The 27,415-nt window shown below is 50.6% G+C and overlaps 1 protein-coding gene across 3 annotated transcripts in view; it reads right to left on the bottom strand.

Moving 5' to 3' along the window:
- Positions 1-4,113: 4,113 nt before the first annotated feature.
- Positions 4,114-27,415, bottom strand: part of EIF4G3 (eukaryotic translation initiation factor 4 gamma, 3) — a 100,084-nt gene continuing 76,782 nt past the window's right edge. For all 3 annotated transcript variants that reach the window (XM_015412616.1, XM_015412619.1, XM_015412617.1), the window contains 17 exons: positions 20,437-20,583; positions 19,985-20,221; positions 17,646-17,750; positions 17,120-17,252; positions 16,073-16,167; positions 15,711-15,804; positions 14,456-14,573; positions 13,867-14,090; positions 10,968-11,086; positions 10,627-10,799; positions 10,353-10,478; positions 9,931-10,012; positions 9,340-9,438; positions 8,490-8,636; positions 7,935-8,016; positions 6,208-6,354; positions 4,114-5,190 (listed from right to left, as the gene is read on the bottom strand). In XM_015412616.1, the coding sequence (XP_015268102.1) occupies positions 5,009-5,190; positions 6,208-6,354; positions 7,935-8,016; positions 8,490-8,636; positions 9,340-9,438; positions 9,931-10,012; positions 10,353-10,478; positions 10,627-10,799; positions 10,968-11,086; positions 13,867-14,090; positions 14,456-14,573; positions 15,711-15,804; positions 16,073-16,167; positions 17,120-17,252; positions 17,646-17,750; positions 19,985-20,221; positions 20,437-20,583 (2,310 nt within the window). In that variant the 3' untranslated portion in view covers positions 4,114-5,008. The remainder of the gene's footprint in view (positions 5,191-6,207; positions 6,355-7,934; positions 8,017-8,489; positions 8,637-9,339; positions 9,439-9,930; positions 10,013-10,352; positions 10,479-10,626; positions 10,800-10,967; positions 11,087-13,866; positions 14,091-14,455; positions 14,574-15,710; positions 15,805-16,072; positions 16,168-17,119; positions 17,253-17,645; positions 17,751-19,984; positions 20,222-20,436; positions 20,584-27,415) is intronic.

The raw sequence follows: 27,415 nt of genomic DNA, 5'->3' as shown, positions 1-27,415 counted from the left end.
TCCACAGCAAAAGTGGCAGTGGAATGCAGAACGTCACTCAGTGTCGATTGCAGCACTGCTTCCTCAGACTTCCAGAGATGCCAACTCATGCTCTCCATCAACTGGGGCAACAATCAACTGTGCTGAAAACTCTTACTTCTCCCTGACAGGAAGGAGCAAAGCAAACTGAAGCTGCAACTCAAGCACAGACCATCAAGACAGTGATCTTGCGCCCCTCGCAGTCCACATACAAAGCTGACTGCAACCATCAACACTATTTCCTAGGCAAGGGCACTTCAGTGGCTCCTGTGACAGTTCCAATAATTGAGATGCCACTGGTCTCTGGGAGACGTGAACCTGAGGTCCAAGGAAGCCTCCTGGAGCATTCGTTTCCTGGAGCTCAAGGCCATCTGCCTCACCTGGGCTCACTTTCAGAACAAGATCTGGAACTTGGACATCTCCAACAGGACTGACGCCAGCACAGCAAAAGCACATGTGGACAGGAAACGGGACACCAAATCCAGGATGCCGCAAAGAGAGGCTTCAGTAGTCATTATCTGGGCAGAGAAACGTATTTCCTCCCGAGGGGCAGGAGTTCCCTGAATAGCCAAACGGACTGGCCAAGCTACCGCAGCCTGGATCGGGAGGACCAGTCTCTGAGCTCAGAGGTATTCCAGACTGCGGTTCTTCATTTTGGTTGGTTTCTATTAGACTTTTAGCCCGCCTCCCCTGCGCCACAAGGCTCAGGGCGGGTAACAAGTTAAAAACAATAACAATTAATTATTAAGGACAAACAAGAACAATCGTAACAACAGTCAAAGATATAACCAGATGGCAACTTAGACACTAATAGCAGAGTTTGTGAGAGTGAGTTTGGGGTGCCCATGTTTGTGAAAGCTGGTACAATAACGTAAGGAATGGCGGGGAGGAGGCTGGGGGAGGCAAAGTTAGATGGAAACTTCGCTGCCTCAAACGCATGCCTGGCAAAACATCTCTGATGGCTCTCTGCAAAGTGATCCACATCAAGGCCGTACCCCACTAGTTACAACATCAACACGGTACAAAAGAAAAGGAATCCATCCACACGTGGCAAACCTCCCTCATGTTCTGCTGTTTCTGGAAGGAGGCTTCCAATCAGGGCCTGAGGAGGCAGGTAGCGGCTGTGGCCCCCTGACAGGAGGGATTCTCCCTTTCACGACCTCCAGCAAGCACAACATTTTCAGAAGGGGGATTCTAACACATCCTCCACCTCCCACTGTGAACAGTGAATGTGGTGCTATGAGCCCTGACACATCCTCCGCTTGAAGCTGTGAGAGACGCATCCCTCAGATATCTCATGCTGAAGTTTCGTTTCTTCATGGCAGCCATCTCCATAGATTAGTTCCAATGATGTGTCTGTTTGGTCTGTAGTCCAGTACCTCTGTCTGTTCCACAAGGATAGGTTTGTGACGACGACCCCATTGTACCTTCTTGTTTCAGTCTTTCACAGGTCACCGAATTGCTTTCTCCTTTATTAGAGCGCAGACTCTAATCTGGGAGAACTAGGTTTGATTCCCCACTCCTCCACTCGCAGCTGCTGGATGACCTTGGGCAAGCCTAGTTCTGTCAGAGCTGTTCTTGAAAAAACAGCAGTTTCTGTCAGAGCTCTCTCAGCCCCGCCTACCTCACAGGGTGCCTGCTGTGGGGAGGGGAAGGGAAAGGAGTTTGTAAGCCGCTCTGAGACTCCCTTGGGTAGTGAAGGGCGGGGTATAAATCCAATCTCTTCTTCTTCATCCCAAACCAGTCCATCATAGAGAAAAAGGTTGGTATTCCCTTAATCTCTGCAGGGCCCCACGTCTACATCAGGGGCGACAAACTGATCAGAAAATCAGGTCTATCTGGGCTACACATCTGCTAAGGGAGAAAGATGACCAGTGTGCGGCTGTAGTGCATCTCTTCCCAAGGTCTGGAAGCATCAGAGGCGGTAACAGCATACTCCATGAGAAGGCCATCTGGAACAGTGGCTTCCAGCACTAAAGCCTCCCATGTTTAGACATCTGCAAGGCAGAAACTTGGGCTCTGCCACCCACATCTGTCAGGCATATCAACTCCATGGTTTCAGCTGATGTGCCGAATGGGGCTCTTCAACGAGTGGTACGTTTGTGAAAAACTTTCCCTCCTGGAGTGGATACTTTATAACATCCCAAGTGTAACAGGATGTTCTCAAGTGAAAACAGAACACTGAATTTTTGCTTTAGAAAGCTGATGATGCCCGAAATCCACCTGATTTGGTTGTTGGGGTTGTTTTCTTCCTGCTGGTGTTCATGGGGTGGGGGTGGCCTGCCCAATTATCCCCGTCTAAATATCTAAACGTAAATATCTCAACATCTATGTTTAACTCGCTTTTGCCTGCAGCTTTGTATGTTGTGTCAGACTGTTACTACCCAAATTCTTCAGCTGCTGTTCTTTAGCATCACAATGTCTTATTGGGACACAGCAGGATGACGCTAGGAGGCTCCCTGACAGGCTGCAGCAAACTCCCAACTAAGGCTGGAGTACTCCCTCCTCCCTCCAGAGGAGGACAGCCGCCCAGATTCCTGTCTCCAGGTATCATGGCCAAGAAGGCACCTCAAGCATTAACAGGCTGAACGAATCCTCTTCCCCCAGGCTGAACGAATCCTCCTGTTAAGTCCAGTGCTCCACTCTGTGAACAGCCGAAGAGCCAACCTCCATACACAGGTAAAACTGCAGCGCTCATGTCCCATTCAAACATGGCCACAATGACAAGGGGTAGGGAATCTTAGGCATGAAAAAAGTCAAAGAACTTTAGCATCCCCCGCACACACCCTTTTTTTGGCTCCTGCTATTCTGACTAGGCACGCTCTAGGATAGTGCAATTTCCTCTGGGACTTGTACGGCAGCCCCGCAACAATCATTTAGGAGAGAGGGGGGCCCAGCTTTGCCCACACACGTCTTGGAACAAAGATGCAAAGCCAGGGCAGGCGTCGACTGCACAGATGATGGGTACGGGTAAGGCAGGCCTCTCCCCAAAGCACTTCTTAAAACAAGCCTGGCAGAAGGGAAAGGATTTGGAGAGCCACTTGTGCAGAGAAAGTGTGTTCTCCCTCCGTATTCTTGCCAGCTGGCAGAGCCCCAAACCCCCAACCCCATTCCAGGCTGCCCGCTTTCCCCACGGGACAAGAATCTTGCTGCAGGCCAGAGGAGGAGATCTTCCATCTACCAAATGGGAGACGGTGCTCAACTTCTGGTAGTTACAGAAACAAAAACAAGAGCAAGGGTTTTTGTTGTGGGTGGCCAGAGCACCCGCACACCCAAGCAGGAACTTCACAGCGGAACGCCCCAGTCCCCCTGCTCAGTTATATTTTAACACCATTTCGAGTCCCTGGTGATCAAAACAGTATTTCATCAATCCAGCAACTCCTGAACAAGTCAAGCGCAACCAAGCATATGACGCATTCCTTCCTGTTTTGGTTAAGAGCAGCCAATGCATCACCAAGACATTTCCCCAAAGACTCCTTTCTGATCGGGGACAGGCGAGGAGCTGTCCTCACAAGAGCCGGCGTGTTCACTTTGGCAGCTGCAGAGGCGGGACTTCAGCTGTGATGCAGTGGAGGGTCTGAGTGGGCGTCCTTCTGTCCAGCCGTATTCTGAGGGAAGAGCTTGATTGAGGCACCTCGGGACATGCAGACAGCAGCCCACTCCTCCCACGCACAAGCCCCCAGCCCACAAACATGGTACCATGAACCACTAATCCCATGAAGACCCATTCCTTCCACCCTGAAGGGAAAACCAAGGCCCAGAACAAGGATATTGGGGAGGGGGAAATGAGGACTAGGACAGAACAAAGGCACACATTCACCCCTTCAGCACAGCAGAGAGGGGCGGGAAAGCACTGTGAAATACGCCATCAGGTTTCCCCGGTGAGACACGAAGGATGGACAGAAAATCCAATCTGCAGCATACAGCAACCAACCCCCCCCCTTCCCTTTACTCACTGCTCCTATGTGACCTGGTCATTTCTGGAAGAGACCCCCCCTTCTCGTAAGGAGGCAAGCCCCTACTGAAAGGGGGAGCACAGCTTGTCCTGCTGCTGTTAAAAGAGAAGCCACTTTCTTTCCTTTTAAACTTGCAAGGTTTGTCTTTATTTTGTTCTTTATATTTTGAAAGTGAAAAGAAATAGTATGGAGTCAATTTCTTTCTTTTTTAAATATTTGTTCTATGTATTTACAAGCCTTAAAGTTGCGCTAGAGATTCTGAAAGGATTGCTACTAATTCCTCTTTCTCCAGGGTAGCGCTTGTTTGCATTGAGCCAGGTATTCCAAGCAGTCTGGTCCACGGCTGGTTTCTCAAACACGCTCCTTCGGTTCCAAGGTCACGCTTTGTTTTTCTGTTGTTTTCTTTTGGAAGCAAGCGGAGAGGCAGGCAGGAAGATCTGATGACCCCCTTTGCACAGTTCATTCTCCCTCATCTAGCTCACTTCCAACCCCCCCTTTAGGGTTTATTACACACAGCTACCGTGCTCTGAAACAAAACTGAGGTGGATCTGAAGGGGAGGGAAATTTATTTCTCTGCTTTTTTTGTCTATTTTACAATTTGTTACAGAAACTGCAAATTTAAAAATTACACTGACATTTGCAGTCCTTAAAATAATAAATTAAAAGTTCTCACTTTTTTCCTAAACAGATTTGTTTCTTTTAAAGTATGAGTCCTTGTTTAAAAAGGAAAAAGATTAAAACAGAAAATATTTTCTATAAATAATAGATGTATTTTGGTTTAGTGCTCCTGCCCTCCGGTCTGAAGTGGACTTGAATTTTCAAGTACTTTTTCATCCTCCATGATCGCCTGTTGCGTTTGTGTCTGGTTTTTTCCTCTCCCACTCGTGCATATGCGGGAGAAGGGGGGGGGGGGTCTGCGCGAGAATTGGCCTTGCTGCACTGTGATTGGCGAAGACATGAAACTTTTTTTAAAAAAATACTTAAATTGTTTTTTTTGTTTTGCTTTTTTGTTTTTTGTTTTTTTGTATTCAGTTTTAATTATCCTCCGACTCCTCTTCCGCTTCTCGTAGCCACGTGAAGAATGCGGTGACCGATTTAAGCGCTACACCTTTCCCATTCTGCTCTGCTGGGTCTTTGCTGCTTTCCCATTTGTAGAAGGCATCCTCTGATATCACTTCCTCATCATACAGGCAATCAAAAAACATCCGTAACAAATCTGTAGGAAGAGAAGAACATCCTCTGAACAGCATTTATTGGCCGAGCGAGCATCACATGAACACACGAACTTGGTCCATCTAGTTCAGGAGTGTGTCTCCTCCAAACTGCAGTGGTTCTCCTGAACTTCATGTAGACAGAGACTCCTTTCTGACCCACACGACCTGAGATTCTTGAAGTGGAAAACCTAGAGAACAAACCTGGGACTGACTGCACACCAAGCAGTACTCAACCACCGGGAATGGCTCACGTGCTCAGTTCAAAATGTGACGTGCAGAACTGCAGATGTGGTGAAGGGAATCCTGCCCTGATTATGAAGTTATTCAGCCTAAATTTTTGATGCTTTCCATGAAGGACAGCCAACTGCTGCCTCAAAAGCTATTGCAGAGGGCTTCCTGGAGTTGCAGATCTGAATGGTTTGTTTAAACAATGCTGCATCCCATTCTGTATTTATTTATCAGTGATCTGGAACTTTTGGGCATGTGACAACCCAGACACCCCCCCCCCCCAATCAGATAAAGAGAGAAGCGCAGTGTCTAGGACTTGGGACAAACATTATGGCTTAAGAGTTCATAGACTCTACTTCCCCTGGGTGCTGTCTGAATGAGGAGGAAGCGAGGGCTTCTGCAGTGGCGGCCTGCTGCCCACCAGGACACACTTGGGTCAGTGAAGCCGAAGCACAGTGCTGGGCTTGCAGGCCTTTGACAGGAAGACCACACCCTCCTCTGCACGCAACCCTGTGGTCTGGTGGCAGGGAACAGCCAAGAGTGGGATGGCGGGGGGGGGGGGGGCTCCTCACCAAACAGAACCAGGGCTCTCAGAATGTCTCTGGCCCTGCCCTCAGAGCATGCACATGGAAAACCCCACTTAGGGATGCCTTCCTGTACTGATGGAGAATTCGTCAGCCCTACTGCCAGAGATGTTCACAGAGCAGCAAGACTGATGTCGTCTGCCCACACGACATGAAGCTGATTCAAGAGGCCAAGCAACCAAAGAATCAAACATGCAGCACACTTACTAGGAGGCTGATCAAGTTTTACTATTGATGCTTGTAGTGCGTAAAGTGCTTGTAGTTCCTTCTCCGTGTCTGAGTCTAGGTACTTAAGTAAGATCGGCACTCTCTGCTTGATAACAGCAGTGTCCACTCGCAAGCTAGAACTATCCGCTGGAAAGACAAAGAAGAGGCAAGCGTCAGCCCGAGGCTGTGAGGCCAGGCAGGCCAGGCCGACCTTCACAGACGGGGCAACTGCGGAAGAATGAAACACTCTTAGGTGTTTGGGCTGACCACACAACAGAAATGAGAGGGCCTGAAAGAAAGGAGCTGCCATCCCACCCTGACTTCAGGTACAAATATGAGGAACTGGAACAATTTGGACACACGCTTTTGATACCAAAACTGCAAGATCAGTTCTCAGCTTTACTGAGCTGCTGAAACGGACAAAGGGATGTCTTCCACCAACAAAATCTGCCCCCCCCCGATACCATCCTGTCGCTTTTCTGTTACCCTGTTCTGTACCATGGTCTTCAATTTTCAAGGACACTGAATGACAACTACCTGGGTTTACCCTGGGTAGGGTGCCTATAATCTGGAATCCCTTATGGGATCTAGCCCTTTCTGCTTAATTGTCTGACACCAGAGAACCATTGTAATCGCTGTGATGTAGTTTGATCAACACTGTTTAAGGGTTAAGTTTATAGTTTTAATCATGATTTTATTGTTTTATACTAATGTTGTAACCTGCCCTGAGCCTGATCGCGGGAAGGGTGATTGACACATGGAACTCATGGCCACAGGAGGGGGTGGCGGCGGCTACAAACATGGACAGCTTCAAGAGCTCCATCAGTGGCTCCTAGCCACAAGGTATCGATAGGGACTCTCAGTCTGGGGCAAGTGATGCTCTGTATTCTTGGTGCTGGGGGGGGGGGCAACAGTGGGAGGGCTTCTGGTGTCCCGGCCCCACTGCTGGACCTCCTGAGGGGCCATTGGCCTGATCCAACATTGGCTTATCTTATGTTCTTAAGGGCAGGATAGAAATTTGAATTAAATAAATAAATAAATGCTTGCCCAGCCACAAGTATGCTGAATGACATGGTGACCTTTGTGACCCAGCAAATAAATAAGAAACAAGAAAAGCCCGTCCCAATGCAAATGGGAGGTGAAACTCCAAGGCCTTTTCCCCTTCCCCAAAGCGAACACCAAGAATTGTTGTAGGAAAACTACCACCTAATGCTTCCCAGCAAAATAAATCTGGATGAAAAACAACTCGTGTATATAGTGAAGAGGTCAACGGTCCCATCTCCGTTCCCACTCGACATCCCATCCAATTAGACCCAAAGAGAAGGAGCTGCAAAGTCCCCCGGGATGGAAGACAGCCGCCTCTCACACTAGCCAGGCCGGTGCCTCAGGGCCAAACAAGAGGTGACGGTTTGGGGAACCCTGATGAACCCAGCTCCAATCGTATCACCGCCAAAACGTTATTTGCAGCTCACGAAGCTCCCGAGCATTCTGTGGTCGGTCTGGATCAGGACTGTGGTACAGGAGAAGGGGCTGGACAGCTGGAACCCCTCCTCCTCCCCCCTGTGGGGCTTCCAGAGTCAGCGTCAGATCTGGGTCCCCCAAATGTCTAGTTTGGCCTTCTGCGTCACCATCTGCTGGAGTCATTCTTCATACACAGGGAATTATAGGAAGTGATTCATTCATCTTTGAAACAGATTCGTTTTATGGGTGAGCACTGCACTACTCACCTATAATTGCTGCTTTACAAACTGCTGTCATTAAAGCTCTAAGGAATGTAGGTGAACTCATCTGGCTTTCATCTAGACTTGCCTAAAAGGGAAAGGGAGAGATCAGTCAGCGCCCTCAGTGGACAGTGGGCTGGCCGCAGGAGAGCACCGGCTCCCGAGAGCTCCTGCTGCTGCCCAGGGAGGCTGGTCAGGCTGGCTCCACAGGAGCTTCAGGGAGCGGGAGAGTGACAAAGCCCTGCAGCCATGCAGCCGGAGCACTCCTGTCACCCAAACAGGGCGTTCAGAAAGAGGCTGCAATCTCAGAGCACTCTCCGGAGCAGTAAAATGCAAGGATTTACTCTGCACTTCTGGGCTGAGACACAGCCCCTGCAGACCACACGGATGAAGGCATCAGCAAAACACCAGCCTGGAAAACAGAGCTGGTGACGGATGCAACTCAAAGGGGCAGATTCAGACTCCACCGAAGGCGGAGAGCCTGACCGGCAGAAGGGGTCAGTGCCAGAGGTGAGCGGCATCGTGCCTCTTCCAGTAACAGCCAGCGACGGGAGCCTGTACCTCTACCCAATCAAAGATCTGCTCATCGTTCGCCTTGTCCTCCATAATGAGTTTCTCCAGCTGTTTGTTCAGCTCTTCAGCAGAGAGTTCTGTCTTTGAAAGTGCTTCTGAGGGACTTGAACTGTCCGTTTCTGTGAAGTCCAACTTCTGCAGGGGGGGGGGGGGGGGACAAAGAAAAAAAAAACAGCAAAAACAAGGTTTCCTATTCGTCCCTCCCCCTCATCCAAGACACGAGGAAACAAGAGTTTACCACTTATCCTCTGGTAAGGGGGCCCCCCCTATTCCAGACTTCCAAACCCCAAATGTCCCTGGGACGAGGGTCCTCTCAGGGCCACTCATCCACGCCCACTGCGACCTTTCACCCAAGCGCTCTCCCCTTCCTTGTGTTTCCTCCCACTGGTCATCCCTGCCCTGAAGGGGGATTCAAGGCGGTGGGACTCCCTCTCACACTGACCCTGCCGAGTCCCAGGTGCCCGGCTGGAACTGGATGTCCCTGACCCAGGACTCTGGCCAAGCTGTCTACACCCTCCTGATGTGTAAGAACCTCTGCACAGTTGCTCCCCCAATCCCAATCCTTCTATTTGGCTTTTACTACACACTGCTGGGTGGCCGCTGCTGCCGCTGGATATTTTTCAACTGGCATTTTACCGATTGAAATGCTTTATAAAAATATCTTATTCTGTTCTTGTTGTTGGTAGCGGTCATGGAAGCCAAGGGTGAGAGGCTGGACAGAAGCCTTTCTCTAAATCAAGCCAAAGCCCCCATCCATGAAATGTGTCCCTTTCTTTTACCCAGAAAGCTTTGCCCAGTGAGCATCCCGGTGCTGCTTGGAGCCCCAGTCCCAACGCACCTGCTCCGTGAGAAAGGTATGGACATCCTCGCCTTCGGGTAAGAAGTCTCTCCAACTGAGGTCAGCCTCCCTCCACAAGGCTGCCACTTTCTTATGGCTCTAGAACAGAAAGAAAGCGCCCTGGCTGTGAAACGGGGTGTGTGTGGGTGGGTGGGTGTGTGCACGTGCGCAGGAACCCCATCAAGCTGCTCCGGTGGTGACGGGTCAGCTGAGGCCCTGTTTGCAGTAGAAGCTGTGCCACTATCCCCAGAGGAGGCTCTGGCACCTGCTGGGGTGTGGGACCCTGGCCGTGTTAGCCAAGTGAGGGGCCACGACACCAGGCCCCTCGGAGAGAGAAGAGTTCTTGGCAAGCCTAAGCAACAAGCAGAAGTTGGTCTAAATGCTCTCCACAACCTGAAGGACAGGCGGGACTGCCGCTTATGAGCAGCCGAAGCAGACTTCAAAGCCACTTCTGAAAAACTGACCTTCAGCTTGCAAGTCGGACCCAGGGAAGCCGTGGCTCCCCCCCCCCCGGTCCTGTCTCCTTCCCAGGCCCCACCATTTCCTCTCTCCGGAGACACAAGACCTGGTGGAGGCGCCCGGCACACTCACCATTTGTTTGCATAGAAGGTGCAGTATTTCGGAAAGTAGGATTCCAGCCCTTCCCACTGGAAGCAACGGCTTGCTAAATTCTCTGCAATGGAACAGCAACAAGCACTGGCTTTACCGAGACTGTGGACGAGCCCCACAAAGGATTTCTGGACGCATGGCCTGGATGTCTTGGCTCAAGAGCCGCAAAGCAGGACTGGTGCACGGCCTTTTCTGCTGGCTGCCACCAACTGCCGGAACAGCCCTTTCTGCTTGGCTGAACAGTGGCCAGGCAGCTGGAAACCCCGAGTGGGTTTCTCAGCCCCACCCCACCCCCCACCCAGAGGCGGCAGCTCTTCTGACGCATCCATGGAATGACGGGGAGCTACAGATGGTGCAGGCCGGCCTTGCCACCCCCACCCCCCCAGAGGAAGAGCTCTGCTTACATCAGAAGTTCTCTCATAGAGATCCCTCCTTCCTTTAACATGGGGGTCACTAGTTCTGCCAAGTACAACCAGATGTGCGGGATATCGATAGCCATGTCGTCTGCTGTCTCCAAGGTGTCTGCAAATCTGCAGGAGAAAGCCACACACTGGTCAATCAGCATCCTGTCCAGAAGACTGCACTGGCCGCTTCTCTGCGTAGGACTCCGTTGCCAGCACCCACAAAAGAGAAGGGAGCACCCAGAGAGGCTTCTGCTTCCCCTGGCAGAGGACTGACCCCTTGAAGAAGTCCTCCTTGCTCAGCTTCTCCGACTGCACCAGCTGATACAGCAACTGGCCCATGTGATCTCTGGTGATCTGACTCCGCTCGAGGGTGGACTCCACTCCCACTTGCACAAAGACAGGCAGCACGCCCGGCACATTCAGCTCCTCCACACACTGCATGGCTTCCTGCGCAGGCAACACAATGGGCTGGTTACACAGCGGGAGGCTTTGCAGGGGTCTGTGCCTCCCACCTCAACACCCAGGCCTCAGCTGGCCGCCGCCTCCTGCCAGGAAGCCCCCCCCCCCCCCCCCGAGGGCAGAGTGACACCCTCCCTGCCCAGGAGCTCCACTTGCCTTGTAGTCATTAATGTGCAAGAATTCATCAATGATCGACCGGCACTTTCTCTCCACTTCCTCGTCTGATAGGGAAGGCTTGCTGTCTTGGGCAGGGTAGGTGGGGATTTCAGGCTTGGCTTTTGAGGCAGTGAAAGAGACAGTCAGCACAGACACCAGGCAGGAGCAGCTTCCTTCCTGATAGGGAGATCCTTTCCCATCAGCCGAACCAGAAAGGTGGCTGTGAATTATCCTTCAGGCCCCATCGCAGCCCCTGCTGCGGGAAGCTGACGCTCTGAAAACTGACATGCCGCAGCGGGAGGAGGAGGTGGTGGTGACAAGCGAGGGAAGCGCCTGAGCCTCCTCCTGGTCACGTGGGTTCAGGTATACTTTCAGCAGGGGAGGGGCTGGGATCAAAACTTCATGGGAAAAGCGGCTTTTAAAGAGGGATTTGCACGAAGCAAGAGGAGGCATCATCATGCACAGGTGTTGGGGGAAGCAGAGGAAGGAAGGAAGGAAGGAAGGAAGGAAGGAAGGAAGGAAGGAAGATGACAGAAGGATAGTGGAGTGAACATCACCGGATTACAAGAGGAGGGCCATGGGCAAGGAGTTTGGGAGTGGAGCCACGGGATACAGAGAACTGACATGTGGCCAGAGCTGACAGCAGAGGGCCACAGAAGGGAAAGGCTGCAGGAGTCCAGATGACAAACGGCCAGGGAGGGGGGAGCCTTGTGCCCAGGAGAGGAGGGGCTGCTCTTCTGCCATGTTGCCAAGAGCAGAGGAAGGGGCTCCAATATCCAGCCCAGGCCTTGCGCTTGCTCTCCAGCAGGGGTGGCCGAACTGCGGCTCGGGAGTGGTATGCAGTTCTTCCACAGACATTGCGAGGCTCCCGGCACAGCAGCTGGTGAAGGGGAGGGGAGGCCTGCCTCCCTGATTGGCCTTCCCTTCTCCAGCCAGTGTTCCCTTCCCTAGAGGGAGGTTTAAGGTATGGGGGAGCAGAGAAAGAAAGCCACTTTAAAGGCGTTTTCAAAGCTCCCCCACCCGCCCCGCCAGCTTGGAGAAGGCATTTGTCTAAACCCCTTCTCCAAGCCAAGCCAGCCAGCCAGCCTGGGGGTGGAGCTTGGAGAACGCATTTAAAGTTAAAGTTGCTTTCTTTCCACCTCTCCCTCCCTCCACCCACCTATTTGCGTTCTTTCCACTTTCTTTTTTTCTCTCCTTCCTCCCCATCTAAAGTTAAATGTGTTCTTCAAGCCCCAAGACACTGGCCGGCCTGGCAAAGGCATCTGCCTCCTTAAATCCCTTCTCCATGCCAAGCTGATGGGCCAGCAGGGGCAGGGGGCTTGGAGAACACATTTAAAATGAAAGGCGTTCTCCAAGCCCCCGCCATGCAGCCTTGCCCACCAGCTTAGAGAAAAGCACTGTCTCTTTAAATCCCTTCTCCAAACCAAACCAGCTGGGGCAGAGGTGGGGGGGTTGCTTTTGTTCCAACCCCCCCCCCATTTATTTGCTATCTTTCCACCTCTCTCTCTGTTTTCCCCTTCCTTCCCCACCCCCCATCTACTCGGTTTCTTTCCACCTCTCTCTTTTCACCTTTCTTTCTCTATTTCTCCCTTCCTTCCTCTCTCTTCCTCCCACTCCCTCATTTACTTACTTTCTTTGTTTCTCTCTCTCTCTCCCTCCCCCATCTGTTTGCTTTCTTTGTTTTTCTCTCTTCTTATTTCTTTCCTTTCCCTCTTTCATTCTTTCCACCATTCTTTCTCTTCCTTCCTTCCTCCCCATCTGTTTGCTTTTTCTTGTTCTTTCTCTCTTCTTTCGTTTCTCCCCCTCCCTCCCCAATCTATTTGCTTACTTTGTTTTCCCTCTTTCCCCTTCCTTCCTCCTCCATCTATTTCCTTTTGTTCCACCCTTTCTTTTTTCCCCTTCCTTCCCACTCCCTCCCCATTCTATTTGCTGTCTTTTTTTCTCTTTCTGTTCATCTCTTTCATTCTTTCTTTTTACCTCCCCCCCCCGACAAATAAATATCATTAGGAAACAAATAAATATCACTGGACAAATAAATATCACTCTCAGTATCTGTTTTTACCCCTTTTGTTTTTATTTTTGGCAGTCTCATTTCATGTTATTAAAAAGTAAATTTGCATATTTTCAATAAAAATGTGTGTGTAACACCTGTTCATGTCTTGCGACTCTCAAATATCTGCTGTTTACTCTACGTGGCTCTTAAATTAAGCAAGTTTGGCCACCCCTGCTCTCCAGGGTTGACTCCGATGCTGCCGACTGACATGGAGGATAATAAAAAAGAACAGCACCAAGTTCAGTCTTGGGCACTCGCTGCCTGAGGCGACCAGAAGGCATCAAACGGAAAGATCAACTGGAGAGGCCAGACTGGTGGGCAGGAGAAGGTTCTGAGAGAGAGCTGGGTGTCATAAGCATACAGGAAATACCCAGAGGCACTGGAGAAGGACCACGTGAGGACCTGGGGAGAGGACAGGAGAGGGCCAAGTGGGGGATCCCAGCACAGACACGGGGGGCCTCCTCCCCACTGTGAATGACGGAATGGACTGAAACAAGGCCAGCCACTGGAGCATGTTCAGGCATTCTTCTCTGTGCTCACGTACTCTATAATGTTCCTCCGCTTGCTTTCCAAAAAATGATCAAAAATATGAAAATCCACTAGGAATCCTGTCCAATACCTGCCTTAACAGCAACACTTTACAGAGAAAAGAAACAAGCGGCCACAGTCCCGGGCTCAGCAGGGCTCTAAGCCAAATGCAGACGAAACCACAGACCAGCAGGTGAGCGAAGAGCTCAGCCGGTGCAGCTGCTCCCCCAGCCTGGCTGTGTGCTCAGTGCCCCCCCCCCCAGACTACCAGCAGCTGGCCAGAAGGCCCTGTCCCAGCCCCCCTGCCGGGAAACTCACCCACTTCCTTGGCTTTGCTCCTGTCTGCCTCCGTGCTGTTGCGGTCACTCTCTAGGCCGCCGGTCAACTGCTTCACAGTCTCCAGCATCTCCCTCCGCTGCTCCTCTTGTGCCTGGTTGTCCAGGAGGAGCTCTTTGCTGCTGCTGCCCCGTAGGAAGGTGCTGGGCCGGGCAACAGAAGAGGGCAGCAGCTTGTCATTCTTCTCTCTGCCTGAGCTCCCGCGACTGCAGCAGGGAAGACATTTCACAGACAAATGACTTGCCACCATCACTGCTAACAAGCCAGGACAGGTGTACGAACCCACATCTACTGAGAACTGCAAGTAACAGCAAGCACAGAAGTCCAGAGACTCCATCAGGGAGGCCTGTTTTAACGAAGTGGGTGAAGTGCCACGCACGGCCCCTCACAGCACAACATACCAATCAGGACTTCTCACGCAGGAAGGAAGGCATGCATGGGTGGATGATTCCCCCCCCCCCCCCGGGGGGCCCCTTTTTTTTTGCTTTCACCTCTCTGGTGGCAGCATCACCGACAGCCTTCCTTAAAAGCAAGCGTCAAGAGAAGCTGCGGTCGACTGCCTGCTGCTTACCTAGTTAAGGCCCTGCGAGAGTCCAACTCTGATGAGGTGACTGCAGCTGACACGGATGACACGGGAGGCTGCAGTGCAGAGAATCGGTTCAAACTAGTGGCACTGGGTCGTAAGGAATCTGCAAGAGGATGTGGGGGAGAGTGACAGCCGTCTCGCGGAAGGACCCTGCTGCTCCTCCTTTGGAGCTCACTGCCTGACGTCTGGGACGCGTGTCTATTTGGAGCCTGGAAATATTTGGGTAGGGAGCCCCTAACGTGCAAGGGGAGGGCATCGAATGTACTGAGTTCTCCAAACAGGGCTACGTGGATCACTTAACCTCAGACCAGTGTAAAGAAAGCAGAATCCAGCCACCTCACAATCAGTTTGGGGGTTGTCGTGACCAGCATGAACGTGGCTAGTTGCCAAGCTCATACGATACTGGAATGACATGCTGCAATGATGCCCAAACAGGCTGCAATGATGCTTTTGCCCTCTGTTGTTCATTTCTTTCAATGCCAGTAACTAAGATTCATAACCCCATTTGATCCTGTTTAAGAGTGCCACTTGGTGGGAAAGAAAGACCGGAGCACTCAGACACTTTGGCTAACTGGAGTCAGATTAAAGACCTGCCCCACAAAGCACAGAATTCTGTGTGAGGGAAGGATCACCCAAGCATTACAGTTAATCAGGGCTGTGTTCATTAAGAGCGAACTGAGATTGGTTTATGAGACAGGTTAACCCTAGGAATCTGGGTTTTCATTTAAAAAGCGCATGTGCAAAATGCTCCCTCTAAGCTGTGGAGTCTGGTGAGCAAGAATTCTACTTTGTGAGCTACTGGCACTAAAGCTGTGAGCGAGCGATTTGGCTCCTGCATAGATTAGTTTGCTCACACTAACTCAGCTTAGAGGGAACACTGCAAAGCCACTGTCCAGTCCTTACAACTGGGAGGACAGGCTCAGCAGTGAGCTAGAAAAGTGTGACAGAAGCTCAAAACACGACAGGATTGGCTGAATAAAGTTTCAGGGCTTCGGGCCAGAGAAGAACAAAGTACAACAGTAGAACAAACACGTAAATGCAGACTGAATTCAAGGGCATCCATTACGCAGGTCCTGGCATTCGGCCAATGAGCCTGGCTTCAGTCACTTTCGGGGCATAATTCTGGCCTGGTTTCCCAAAGGCCTGGCCACTGACTGGTGTGGGGGGACTCAGCCCTTCCCCCCTGGGGAGGCCGTGTGCTGAGCACTGGAGCAGAAAGGAAAGGGAGCTCCGTGCTTACCAATCTCGCTGACCTTTGCTCCACCGCTGCTGCCTTTTCCCCAGCTGCCCAACTGGGCTTTAGGCACAAGCTGGATCTTCTCGTCTATGGTGGGCTGCAATACACAGGAGGACAAAACATGGAGAGTTTGCTTGGGCGGGGGGGTGGGTGGGTGGGTGGGAGACCAGTCTCTTTTCGGTGGTAAGCCACAGGGAGCTGCCCGCTCTGCAGTGATTTCTCCAGGGCATCAAGTCCCCAAGGGCAGCACCAAGGAGCAATCAAGCGTACATTCAGCAAGGAACACGGAGGCCAGATTAACCGTGTGGTTTTTAGCTCCCCTTCCAATGAGTCCTCTAACCAAAGGCCTCCTCCTGAATACGTACCTTGGTGATTTTAAGGAACTTGGTGGGGTCCAGCACACGGCTGTTTTTTGCCCCTTGCACAGTGTTCCAGCCACCCTCCTCCACCCTCTGGACACCTGCAGAGAAACAAAAAGACAGACCATCTCCCTTATAACTGCCAATGATGGGAACTCAAGAATAGCCCCCCCCCCCTCCAAGTTTGAAAGCCTCTGGTCACAGTGGAGGATGGCAAGCAGTGGGGCACCGCAGGGCTCGGTTCTACTTCCGGTGCTTTTTAACTTGTTCATTAATGGTTTGCAGATGACACTAAGTTGTTCAGGGTAGTGAGAACAAGGGAGGATTGTGAGCGAGTGGGCATCAGAGTGGCAAATGAGGTTCAGTGTGGGCAAGTGCAAAGTGATACATGCTGGAGCCAAAAATCCTAACTATAAATACATGTTGATGGGGGTCTGAACTGGTGGGGACCGACCAGGAGAGAGATCTTGTCGTGGTAGATAACTCACTGAAAATGTCAACTCACTGTGCGCAAGCAACAGAAAGGGCAAATGCTATGCTGGGGATTGAAAACAAATCAACCAGTTATCATATGGAGAAGAGGTCCACCAGCGGCTATGAGCCACAAGGTATAGATGGAACAGTGTCTGGGCAGTGATGCTCTGTCTTCTTGGTGCTGGGGGGGGGCAACAGTGGGAGGGGCTTCTGGAGTTCTGGCCCCACTGCTGGACCTCCTGAGGGCACCTGGTATTTTTGGCCACTGTGTGACACAGAGTGTTGGACTGGAAGGGCCATTGGCCTGATCCAGCATTGGCCTCTCTTATGTTTTTAAGTTTCTGGAGGTGATTTCGGGTGAACTGTTATACACCCCTCTGCCCACTATGGCTCGAGAGCACCCCTTTCAGCCCGTCTGGGCAAGGGTGCCAGCGTCAACATCACCGATGAGACTGGCCTCCAGCAGAGCATCACTGGTACTGCCAAGGCATGCAGATGGAAGAGCCAGTTGAGTGCGCTTGCTGAGGCACCACTAAGGAACCTGGATAGGAAAGGGAAAGGTGGGGTGCCGGGACTTACCAGGCCTTCTCTTGTCTTTGGTCATCAACTGCTGGACTTTCCGTTGCTCCTCCTGCTCTTCAATTTTTGCTTCTTTATGAATCTGCTCTATTGTCTTGGGGCCTTGATCTGCCCTCCGTGACACCCAGTTACACTACAAAAGAGGAAACAGGCCCTGAAGAGGAAGCATTCTGCACCCCGGCTAATGGTACATTCCTCACGCCCGCAACTCAGACCTGGTGGGAACCCGTTCATGTCTGACGGGCAGCCCTTCTATCTATTTATTTGGATTTCTGCCCCACCCTCCCTGCCAAAGCAGGCTGAGGGAGCTCTCCTGGTGGGTCACTCTGGGATACTGGCACTATCTGCAGACACAGGACGTGGGTCAAGAAGGCACTGAGGGGAGAACTACTCCATGATGCATTGCTGGTGATCAAATTCCAGATGCAAGCCACTGACAAAACCACGCCTGTCCTTTCGCAGGAGCCCAGATCCACCTGCCTGCTTTTCAGACCCCTTCCGGTCACATCCCTCACAAAACACGTACCTGCCTCAGGTCTACGACATCTTGAAGCATGAACCGGATCCTAGATGACGTTTTCCTCTCTTTCACTATTTTCTCCATCTGGTTGAAATACTGATCCATTCGAGGCTGGAAGACAAGACAGGTGCCCTCACAATCTCCGCTGGACAGCCGTGGGGGTGCCATCCCAGGGAGCCTCAGGCTGAGCTCTGGGAACGCGCTGGCATCGTGGCCAGCTGATCACCAGACCACAATAGTGGCAAAGGAGGAGCAGGAACCAAGAATGTTCAGGCCTGATCTAACTTCCACAGTGAAGAGCAGCAGAGAGGACGAAGCACCTCTAGGGGAGAAAGCACCTCTCAGCCTCTGGGACAGCAACCCTGCCATGGAAGGGGCAGGACCACTACCCCCTGTATGGAAGGCCTGATCACTACGTCGTGACGTCACTATAATGGCGACCTGAGTAGGCATAACATTTCCTTTGTGGCTGACTGGAGCAGAAGAAGACGACGGGTCTCTTTCTTTCTCCCGGACTGGTTTTTCGCAAAAACGAGGGAGGATTTCTGGAGTTGGTTTTGGGGTTTGTTTGTTTTTTGTTTTGTTTTTTCCACAGTGGCCGTCTCGGAAGGAAGAGATTGGAGGGAGGGGAAAAGTTAATCTGACTGGAGTGGGATGGGATGGGACGGAGCCCAGCAAGCGGGAACGTTTCCCCTGCTTCCTGAGCGACCAAGGGCTTTCTGGGGCTGCTGTTTGGGGTTTTTTTACACAGTGATCATCTGTATTTTCACAGAAGAAAGAGGTGGGTCGATTCCCCGAAGCTTCCCTTCCCCTCCCTTCCCCCCCCATCTTTGCAATAGAGAGACTCTTATGAGTGGAGCTAAATAACATATGCGGAGCTACAAACGGCAGGGTGAAAATTGCCCTTTTCTTTCCTTTTTTAAAATCATATGTGTTGGGTTTTTTTTGGGGGGGGGGGGAATAATTCCACCAGGCCAGAAAATGGAAGGCTGGAGGCTGAAATGGACTTGCACAGATCTGCTTTGAGATTATACATAATGCAAACTCTCCCACTGACCCGAAGTCAGCAGGGCTCATGTAGAAATATTTCCCCCCCCCTTTTGTTTTGTTTTTTTAAAATTTGTGTGTATGTGTGTGGGGGGGGGGGCGTACATGCGTGTGTGCATATGTGCCCATGCCCTCCCCCTTCGGTTGCCAGCAATGCTTCCTATGATGGATTACATGCTTTGAATTTCTTATTGTATTGAAGTCTCTTTTCTATTGCTCTTGGGTGGGTTGGTCAGTGCACAGTTGTTATTTATTGGTTTTTCTTGGTCATTGTTTACTGTGGACTGTATTGTTGTTGTTGTCAAAGACTGTCACAAACATCACAGAGGAAACTGTAAACTTTACAGAAGTGATGTGGTTGCCTTTCACATATATCTGCCCCTGAACTGCAACAACGTGAGTTGAAATGACAACTGGGGAGATTTAGATTCATTGAAGGCCACAATGTGTAGTTTCTATATTTTCCTCTAATTTACTAATTTACTCAAAAGAAATTCCATAGGAAGATTGATTGTTGTTGTACTCTGTATTACAGTTGTTGGTTCCCTTGAATGTTTGTGAATGTCCTGTGTAGCTGGGTTTTTTTGGGGTCACTGGAGATTATGATTGAAGTTTACTGTATGTGAAAACTTCTTACCTAAGTATGAGTTTGTGCATATTTCTATCTCATGCTGTGTCAATGGTAAATAAAAAGTAATACTGAAAACCAGAAGTTATTTGACAATACCATCATACAACAGACATCCACCACTTTCCCCTATTATATGCTTGTAAATTATACGAAACATGCACCCAAATATGCAAGGGAAACTTAACTCAGTAACACTGTAAGCTAGTGTGAAGTGTCTGGAATACTGCAGTGAAAGAATCAAGAGAATATCTTGTTGGGTACACGAGAAACTGCAAGTTAAAACACTTGTGACAGTAGCTGGAAACTGCAGAGCTCAGGGAATGTTATGCCTACATTTGATGACGTCACGACGTAGTGATCAGGCCTTCCATATATAGGGGGCAGTGGCAGGACCCGGAGCGGGCGGCATCCTCCAACCAGGCGTGGGGAGGGATCCCTGCCAAGTCCACGGGGGGCCAGCAGAGTGAGCAGGGAGTGAAACCCGTCAAGAATCGGGATGTTGAGCAAACTCCCAAGCTTTTAGAAATTTAATTACAGAAAAAGGACTGGAGGATGACTAACTGATGGCTGTGTAAGATGCGAAGACGGCCTCTCCCTGGCTGCTGCCACTCGAAAGGCCTCCCCACCCACCCCCCGCCTGTTGTGACAGTGGAGGCCCTTCCCCCACCTTGGCCTTCTCAAAGTCCAGGTCTTTGCCGATGGTGGTCAGGAGGCGGCAGAGGCACTCCAAGGACTCCTCGTCGTGGTTCTTCAGCAGCTTCACCACGCAGTCGTGCATGATGGCCTCCGTCAGCATCTTCAGCTTGAAGAGCTCCCCGATGAACTTGATGTTGCCGATGGAGCGCCGGCGCGCCTTGTCCTTGGCCTCCTCCAGCTCGTCGTGAAGCCGGGTCCTCTCCTCTGGCTGCAGCACAGGAAAGGGAATTGGAAAGAGGGCTGACCCAGGGAATACTGGCGGAATGGCGCCACACTGCAAGCCCCCCCTCGTTTCTGAGATCAGCCAAATGCAAACCACTCTCTTCAAATTTAGCAAAATGCGGCACATCCCGTTCCCACCAGCAGAGTGCACACACAACCCCCACCCCCCCACATACAGAAGGAGCTGTGTGGGGGACTCACTGTGGTGGCGGCTTCCAGTTCTTTCTGCTTCTTCTCAAAGACATCGTCGTCAGCTTTGTCCTTTTCAAATTCCTTCTGGCAGCGATTCAGCAGCAACTTACGGAAGTTCACAGTGCTTCCAGGCTTCTCTGCCATGGGCACTTTCAGCTGTGCCCAACACAAAGCCAAAAAAACACCAAGGAAAGTGAAACATGACACGCCAGCCACACCCTCTGCACCGTCTTTGCACGAAGCGCCAGAGAGCAACATTTCAGGGCTGCAGCCCCCTCTCTCACCCTCCCCACCACAAAATTACCAGCTTGCTATCCTCGGTTCTTTCAGAGGGGACAGACTAGAGGCACACAGAGCCACCCGCTCCTGCTCTCGGCACAGTCCCTCCCGTCCCATTCCACGGCTGAGATTCTGGAACGAGGGTTTGCCGCTCCTCTGAACCATCCGCAGGGGACCCTCACTGCTCTGCACATCCCATGAAACCAACCACACCACAGCTTTCCCAGCAGAGCCAATGACAAGGGGGAAAACCCCCATCCATTGCCTGTAAAGCAGGACGTGCTTCGGAGGCAATCAACAAAATCCAAACTCTCAGAGGGCAAGAAGCTCTGAGGCCACTCTTCACTGACAGAAGAGAAGGGGGCTTGCCACAGTTTCCCTGCCTTCGCATTATCACACACACAACTTATTTCATTTGGAGAAGAGTTTTTCAGTGCCCAGTGATGGGCCACTAGTGAGGATTCCACCTTCTGTCTGTTCATTCTCTTCTTCTTGCCTCTGCCGCCCTCCATCTTGCTCGCAAGATTTAGAAAACATACACCTCACTCAAATATGTCTGCACCTAAATGTACCGCCAGTTAACAAAGGGGTCGCAGCGTGCGGGAAACACAGTGGGAATGGGAGGGGTGGAAAGTATTCAGAACGTATCTTTTAAAAACACTTAAAGAGTCTGTTGTAAAAAAACCAGGGTTGCATTGGCCCGTGTTGTTCATAGAGTACCTTCTGTGCAGGCACGAGCACTGAGCATGGGCAGGCCTGCCGTTGGATAGGTTTTACAGCTAAAAGCCTCCAGGGGGCACTGTGCACCGCAGCCAGAACTTGTTCCCACCCAGGGGCCACATGGTCTAGCGCAGCAGGCAGGTGGGAGGGTACATGCGCCTGCACAGAAGATACTCGATGAACAACAGCTGCAGGTAAGTGCAACCCTGTTTTCACCATCGATCTTCCGTGCAGTCCCACGAGGGGACTCTAGCAAGCTACTCACCAGGAGATGGGGCATGCACTCTTATTTACTTATCGAATTTCTACCCTGCCCTCCCAGCCAGAGCCAGCTCAGGGCGGCTTACATTAAAACAGGTAAGTGACACTAAAACATAAGTTACAATTAAAACAATTCTAAAACCATAATAAAGTGCTGGGAGTCGTCGTCACTCGTTTGATGGTGGCAGCCATTATTCGGTGCTCTTCATTTGAACAGCACCTGCAACACAGCTTTTCCCACTTGGGCTTCTAGTCTTGCCTGCTGATCCCGTGCATAGCGGCAGACGAAGGTGTCGTCTAACAACCATGTAGCAGCACCGCAGATCTCTGTTAACGGCACTCGGTCAAGGGAGGCTGCAGAGGAAGCTACAGCTCTGGTAGAATGGGCCTGAATGTCTAAAGGGCACGGTGCACTAGATGACCCGCAGGCACTCTCTAATGAATGGTGGAAGGAATCCACCTGGGTGACGTCTGAGGAGAGGCCCTCACCCCCCCCCCCAATTAGGCCCAGCCAAGCATATGAACAGTGCTTTGCCCTTACGGAACCCCAAAGTTCTTTTAAGGTAAAAAAAATACGGCCCTCCTAGTGAGTATAACTATCACTCACTTTCAGAGCTTGGTGTTGGGAAGAAAATGGGCAAAATAATATCCTGAGAAAAAAGAAATCTGGAGGCTACTTTAGGGAGGAATCTAAGACTAAGTCTAAGAATCACTCTGTCTGCAAAAATAAAAAAATGGAGGATCTACTTGAAGACCTCCCACTAACTCTTCGGGCCAATATAACAGCCACCAAAAGGCATACTTTCATGGAAAGTTCTGCCAATGAACATGTAGTGAGAGGTTCAAAGGGTCTACACATTAATTGTGCCAAAACAAACAAAAGAGACCACTGAGGGACCAATGGGTCCCCGAGGTGGACACAAATTATATAATCCCGCCAGAAATCTTTTAGACAAGTGATGGGGAAAAACTGGCTTTCCTGCAGTAACAAGAAATTGCAGCTAGGGGAACTTTTAAAGAAAAGGCTAAACCTTTATTTCTTAAGTGCAATAAGTATTCAAATATGATTTGCAACGAGACACAACATGGAGACATCTTCCTCTCATCACACCAAAGAGAGAATCATCTCCATTTGCACAAACAGGCTTCCTAGTATTGGGCTTGTGTGAATTCAGAAGGACATCATTACCCTCTTGGGAAAATATTAGATCTCTGTCCCAGCCTCCAGACCATTAGGCTGAGGCAATCCAGACTGTGGTGAAATACTTTGTTGATGCTTCTTAAGTCTGGTTGTTTGGGCAGGGGAAAACGTTGCCCCCGACAGATCCCCAGAAGGGATGGGAACCATATTTGGAGGGCCAAAAGGGGGCCACCAAAACCATCCTCGACCCTTCCCAGCTGGTACCTCCCTGCCCTTCATTTAAAACCATCCTTGTGAGTCCTCTCCTCTGCTGCCAACAGGAACAGCTCCCTGCCCTCCTCCTCCAAGTGACAGCCCTTCAGATACTTCAAGAGAGCCATCTTGTCCCCCCTCAGCCTCTTCTCCAGACTGAACATTCCCAAGAAATCCCTCAGCCTTTCCTCGCAGGGCTTCTTGGTCTCCAGGCCCCCAATCATCCTTGTCGCTCTCCTCAGCACCCACTCCACTCTGTCCACATCCTTTTAGAAGTGAGGCCCCCAGAACTGCGCACAATACTCCAGGTGCGGCCTGACCAATGCAGTGTACAGTGGGACTATGACATCTTGTGATCTGGATGTTATGCCTCTGTTGATGCACCCCAAGACTGCATTAGTGTTGCCGCATCACACTAGCTGCTCATATTTAACTTTCGATCCACCCTTACCTCAAGATCTTGTTCACATACACTGCTAGAACTTCAGGCTGCCACACAATCTTAGGTTCTCCTGGCTATACTACACACAGTGCCATACGATAATTAATTATTACCCCAATTCACTAAAAGTCCAACTTTCTAACAGGTCTCTAAAACTAGGGAGCGATGAGTTAATAACTGGTGTTTAGTCATCCACAAGAGGGAACGTGGGTCATCCTTGCAAGCCACCCCTGGAGCTGGACGCTTTGGCAATCTCAATGGGGGCCGTGGCCAAGCCAAAAGGCAAACCAAACACTGGCATACAGGGCTTCTGGGGTTGGGGATGGACAGAGATATGAAAATAAGCATCTTTCAAGTCAATAACAGCAAACCAACAGTTAAACTTTAATAATTGCAAAACTGAAGGGATGGAAAGCATCCGAAACTTAGAAACAGGGAGGAACACATTTAAATCTCGGAGGTCTAGAATGGGCGTTGTTCCCCCATCCTTTTTATCCACTAGAAGCATCCAAGAAAGAAAACCCTTGGACGGCTTTGATACTTCCTCAACCGCCCCTTTCTCAAGAAAAGCCTTTAATGCTAGAGAAAGGTCTGATGTTGCCTGGTTGGATGCTTTTAAGGGTAAAGAACATGGAGGCAATGAACTAAACTCCGATCTACAACCTAATTTAACGATAAGACAGAACCACTCCTCAGAGGTGATATTTTTCCAGGCAGAATAAAACTGAGCTAGCCTGTCACCAAACTTGCTAGGAGCAGGCACCATTTCTAGTTAGGAAGAGGTTTTATGTGAAAGGGGCGGGTGGTGAGTTGACCTGGGTTGGCTAGAACTTTTATGTTTATGAATCCCTTGTTAGTGAACGAAGGGCTTAGATGTAGGATACTGGGACCCCGGGTGATTAGTGTAGCGGTAATCCCTTTGATAAGGGTGCCAAGGTTTTGTTGTTGTTTTTAAGACCCCCGGAGGGAATCTTTTTATTTTTTATAATACTACATAAACCACAAAGAAAAGAAGGGAAGGGGAACTACAACTAAGGAGAAAAAAAGCAGGTTGCTTACCAGTAACTGGTGATCTTCGAGTGGTCATCTGTGTATTCACACCCATGGGATCTAGTGCGCACGCGCTGGATCGATCGGTGCTGTAGCAAGCTCTTTTAACGGATTTTTGCGCCCAGTCCCTCGGGCATGCACAGGAACCCCACCGCGCATGCCCAGAGGGGTGGGCACGGACATCCCGCCAGTTCCTTCAAACCGTCGCAAATCAACCCCTACTGAAAATGTAGAAGCTGACAGCAGCGGGGAAGAAGGGCGGGTGGTGTGAATGCACAATCACCAGTTACAGGTAAGCAATCTGTTTATCTCTGACGTGGTCTCTGTGCTTCACACCCATGGGAGATTAGCAAGCAGTGGCCTACCTGGAGGAGGGTGCTGGCAGGTCCTTTACTGCGTAGCCAAAGACAGAATGTGACGTCCCATGTTGGTATTGGTGTTCTTATGGACGTCTAGGGCGTAGTGCCTGATGAAGGTGTTAGGCATGGCCCATGTAGCGGCTTTGCAAATGTCTGTCAGGGGAATTCCCTGGAGGAAGGCAGTGGAAGTCGCAACAGCTCTGGTAGAATGAGCCCTGATAGGGCCAGGCAATGGCTGTTTGGCGATTAGGTAGCAGAGATGGATGAGCCCCGCAATCCACTTTGACAGGCGCTGAGCAGTGATGCACCTTGCAGGTGCGTAAGAGACGAACAGTTGGGAGTCTCGTCTCGTCGGGTGTGTTCTATTGAGGTAGAACAGGAGAGCCCGCTTCACATCCAAAGTGTGTAAGAGTCTGTCCTCCGTGGATGTTGGAGTTGGGAAGAAATCCGGGAGGAAGACCTCCGCCTGCATGTGGAACTCTAACACCACCTTTGGCAGGAAGGAAATGTCCGGTACGGACTCTGTCTGGCAAAAACAACAGGTAAGGCGTATCGTGTTGGAAAGCCAATATTTCTCCCACTTGCCTAGTCGAGGTGACAGCAATTAAAAAGGCCGTTTTCCATGCTAGAAGTTTGAGGTCGCATGTTGCGAGCGGCTCAAAGGGCTTCCTCGTGAGCTGGCGGAGAACTAGAGGAAGGTCCCAGGGAACGACTGGAGTTTTGACAGGATGGTAGAGATGCAATAAACCTTGCAAGCGGATGGGAAAACAGTGTACATCCGTCAACTTGAACATGGTAGGCCGAAAGGGCGGCCAAATAAACTCGTAACGATGAATGGGAAAGTCCCGACTCAGCTAGGGAGAGAAGGAATTGGAAAACTCGAGACCCACTGAGGTGGCTCGAGGGGCGTCATCACCTAAGGAAGAACAGAACCTTCGCCATTTATAATTGTAGGACCTCCACGTAGTAGGTTTCCTGGAATTCAATAGAACGTTCGCTACGTGGGTGGAGAAACTGGTGATGTTATCCTCCATGCTGTCAATTTCAATTGTGGTATGTCGTGATGTAGGAGAGGGGAGTCGGACAGGAGAAGGCGGTCCTGAGCTGGAGGGAATTGATGGTATATTCCTGCTAACTCGAGGACTGTTGAAAACCATGGTTGCCTCGGCCACCATGGGGTTATTAAGATGCAGTCCGCGCCGTCTCAGAGTATTTTGCGGACCACTCTCAGAAGCAGAGGTAAGGGAGGAAAGAGGTACAGAAGTCCCATGGACCAAGGGTAAAGGACACCGTCTCCCAGAGATTGTGGATCCTTGCCTCCCCAGCTGCAGAACAGAGGACATCTTTTGTTGGCTTTGGTGGCAATGACATCGCCTTGGGGAGCTCCCCACCTGTGGAAGAGTGGGAGGAGGTATGTTGGGTTCATCCCCCACTTGTGAAGGCTGAGTCCTACTCGACTTAGATGGTCTGCCTGCACGTTCATGTGTCCAGGGATGTGTGTGGCTACAAGGAAAATGTTGTTGGCAATGCAGAAGTTCCATAATTGGATGGCAAGGTTGCAGAGGCGTAGGGAAACAGTGCCTCCTTGCTTGTTGACATAAGGGAGCGCCGTGGTGTTGTCCGTGAGGACCGTGACACATTTTCCCTTGATTAAAGGTAGGAAGCTGGTGACAGCATGTTGTATTGCCAGCAGTTCTATGAAGTTTATGTGTCACTTCCTCTTCTGTGCATCTCATTTGTCCCCAACGGAAAGGCCCATGGTGTGCGCACCCCATCCCGTCAGGGAAGCATCTGTCGTTATGGTGACTTGGGGTGATGGCGGATGGAAGGGTGCTCCCTGGAAAAGATTGGAGGGGACAGTCCACCAAAGTAATGAGTCTCATATGTTGGGAGGGGGGGATAGGAGGACAGTATGTGCGTTGATCGCTGGGTTGTAATTCCGGATGAACCACAGTTGTAAACAACGCATTTTCAGTTTGGCAAATACGACAACCGACGTAGTTGCAGCCGTAAGGCCAAGCAGCCTTTGGATTTGGAAGGCAGTGACAGGAGTGTGGGTACGGACGACGGTGGTTAAGGAAATGATGTCTGCCGCTCTGTCTTGAGGCAGGTAAGCCATGCATGTCATGGAGTCTAGTATAGCGTCGATGTACTTTATTCTTTGGACTGGACTCAAGTGAGACTTTTCTCGATTGACTTGTAGGCCCAGATCCTTTTTTTTTTTTGGTAAACAAATTTTATTTTTCTCAGGAATACAACGTATATAATTAAAACATTTCATTCTATCAATTGTCTACCCCGTTCCCAATTCCTCCCCTCCCTCCAATGGCTTCCCGCAATGCTTCCACCCCTGCTCCAAATTACTTCATATCATCAACTATATCAGTTTCTTATCATTACAATCTAAAGATAACATCATTTGACTTAATATTGATCTAAACATATTAAGTTTTGTTTCACATCCCAGTTCTTTTCCAGATATAT

This window comes from Gekko japonicus, unplaced genomic scaffold (genome assembly GCF_001447785.1).
Source record: "Gekko japonicus isolate JY-2015 unplaced genomic scaffold, Gekko_japonicus_V1.1 scaffold131, whole genome shotgun sequence".
NCBI lineage: Eukaryota > Metazoa > Chordata > Lepidosauria > Squamata > Gekkonidae > Gekko > Gekko japonicus.
Note: the sequence above shows the minus strand (reverse complement) of the source record. Positions and strands in the feature narration are given on the sequence as shown.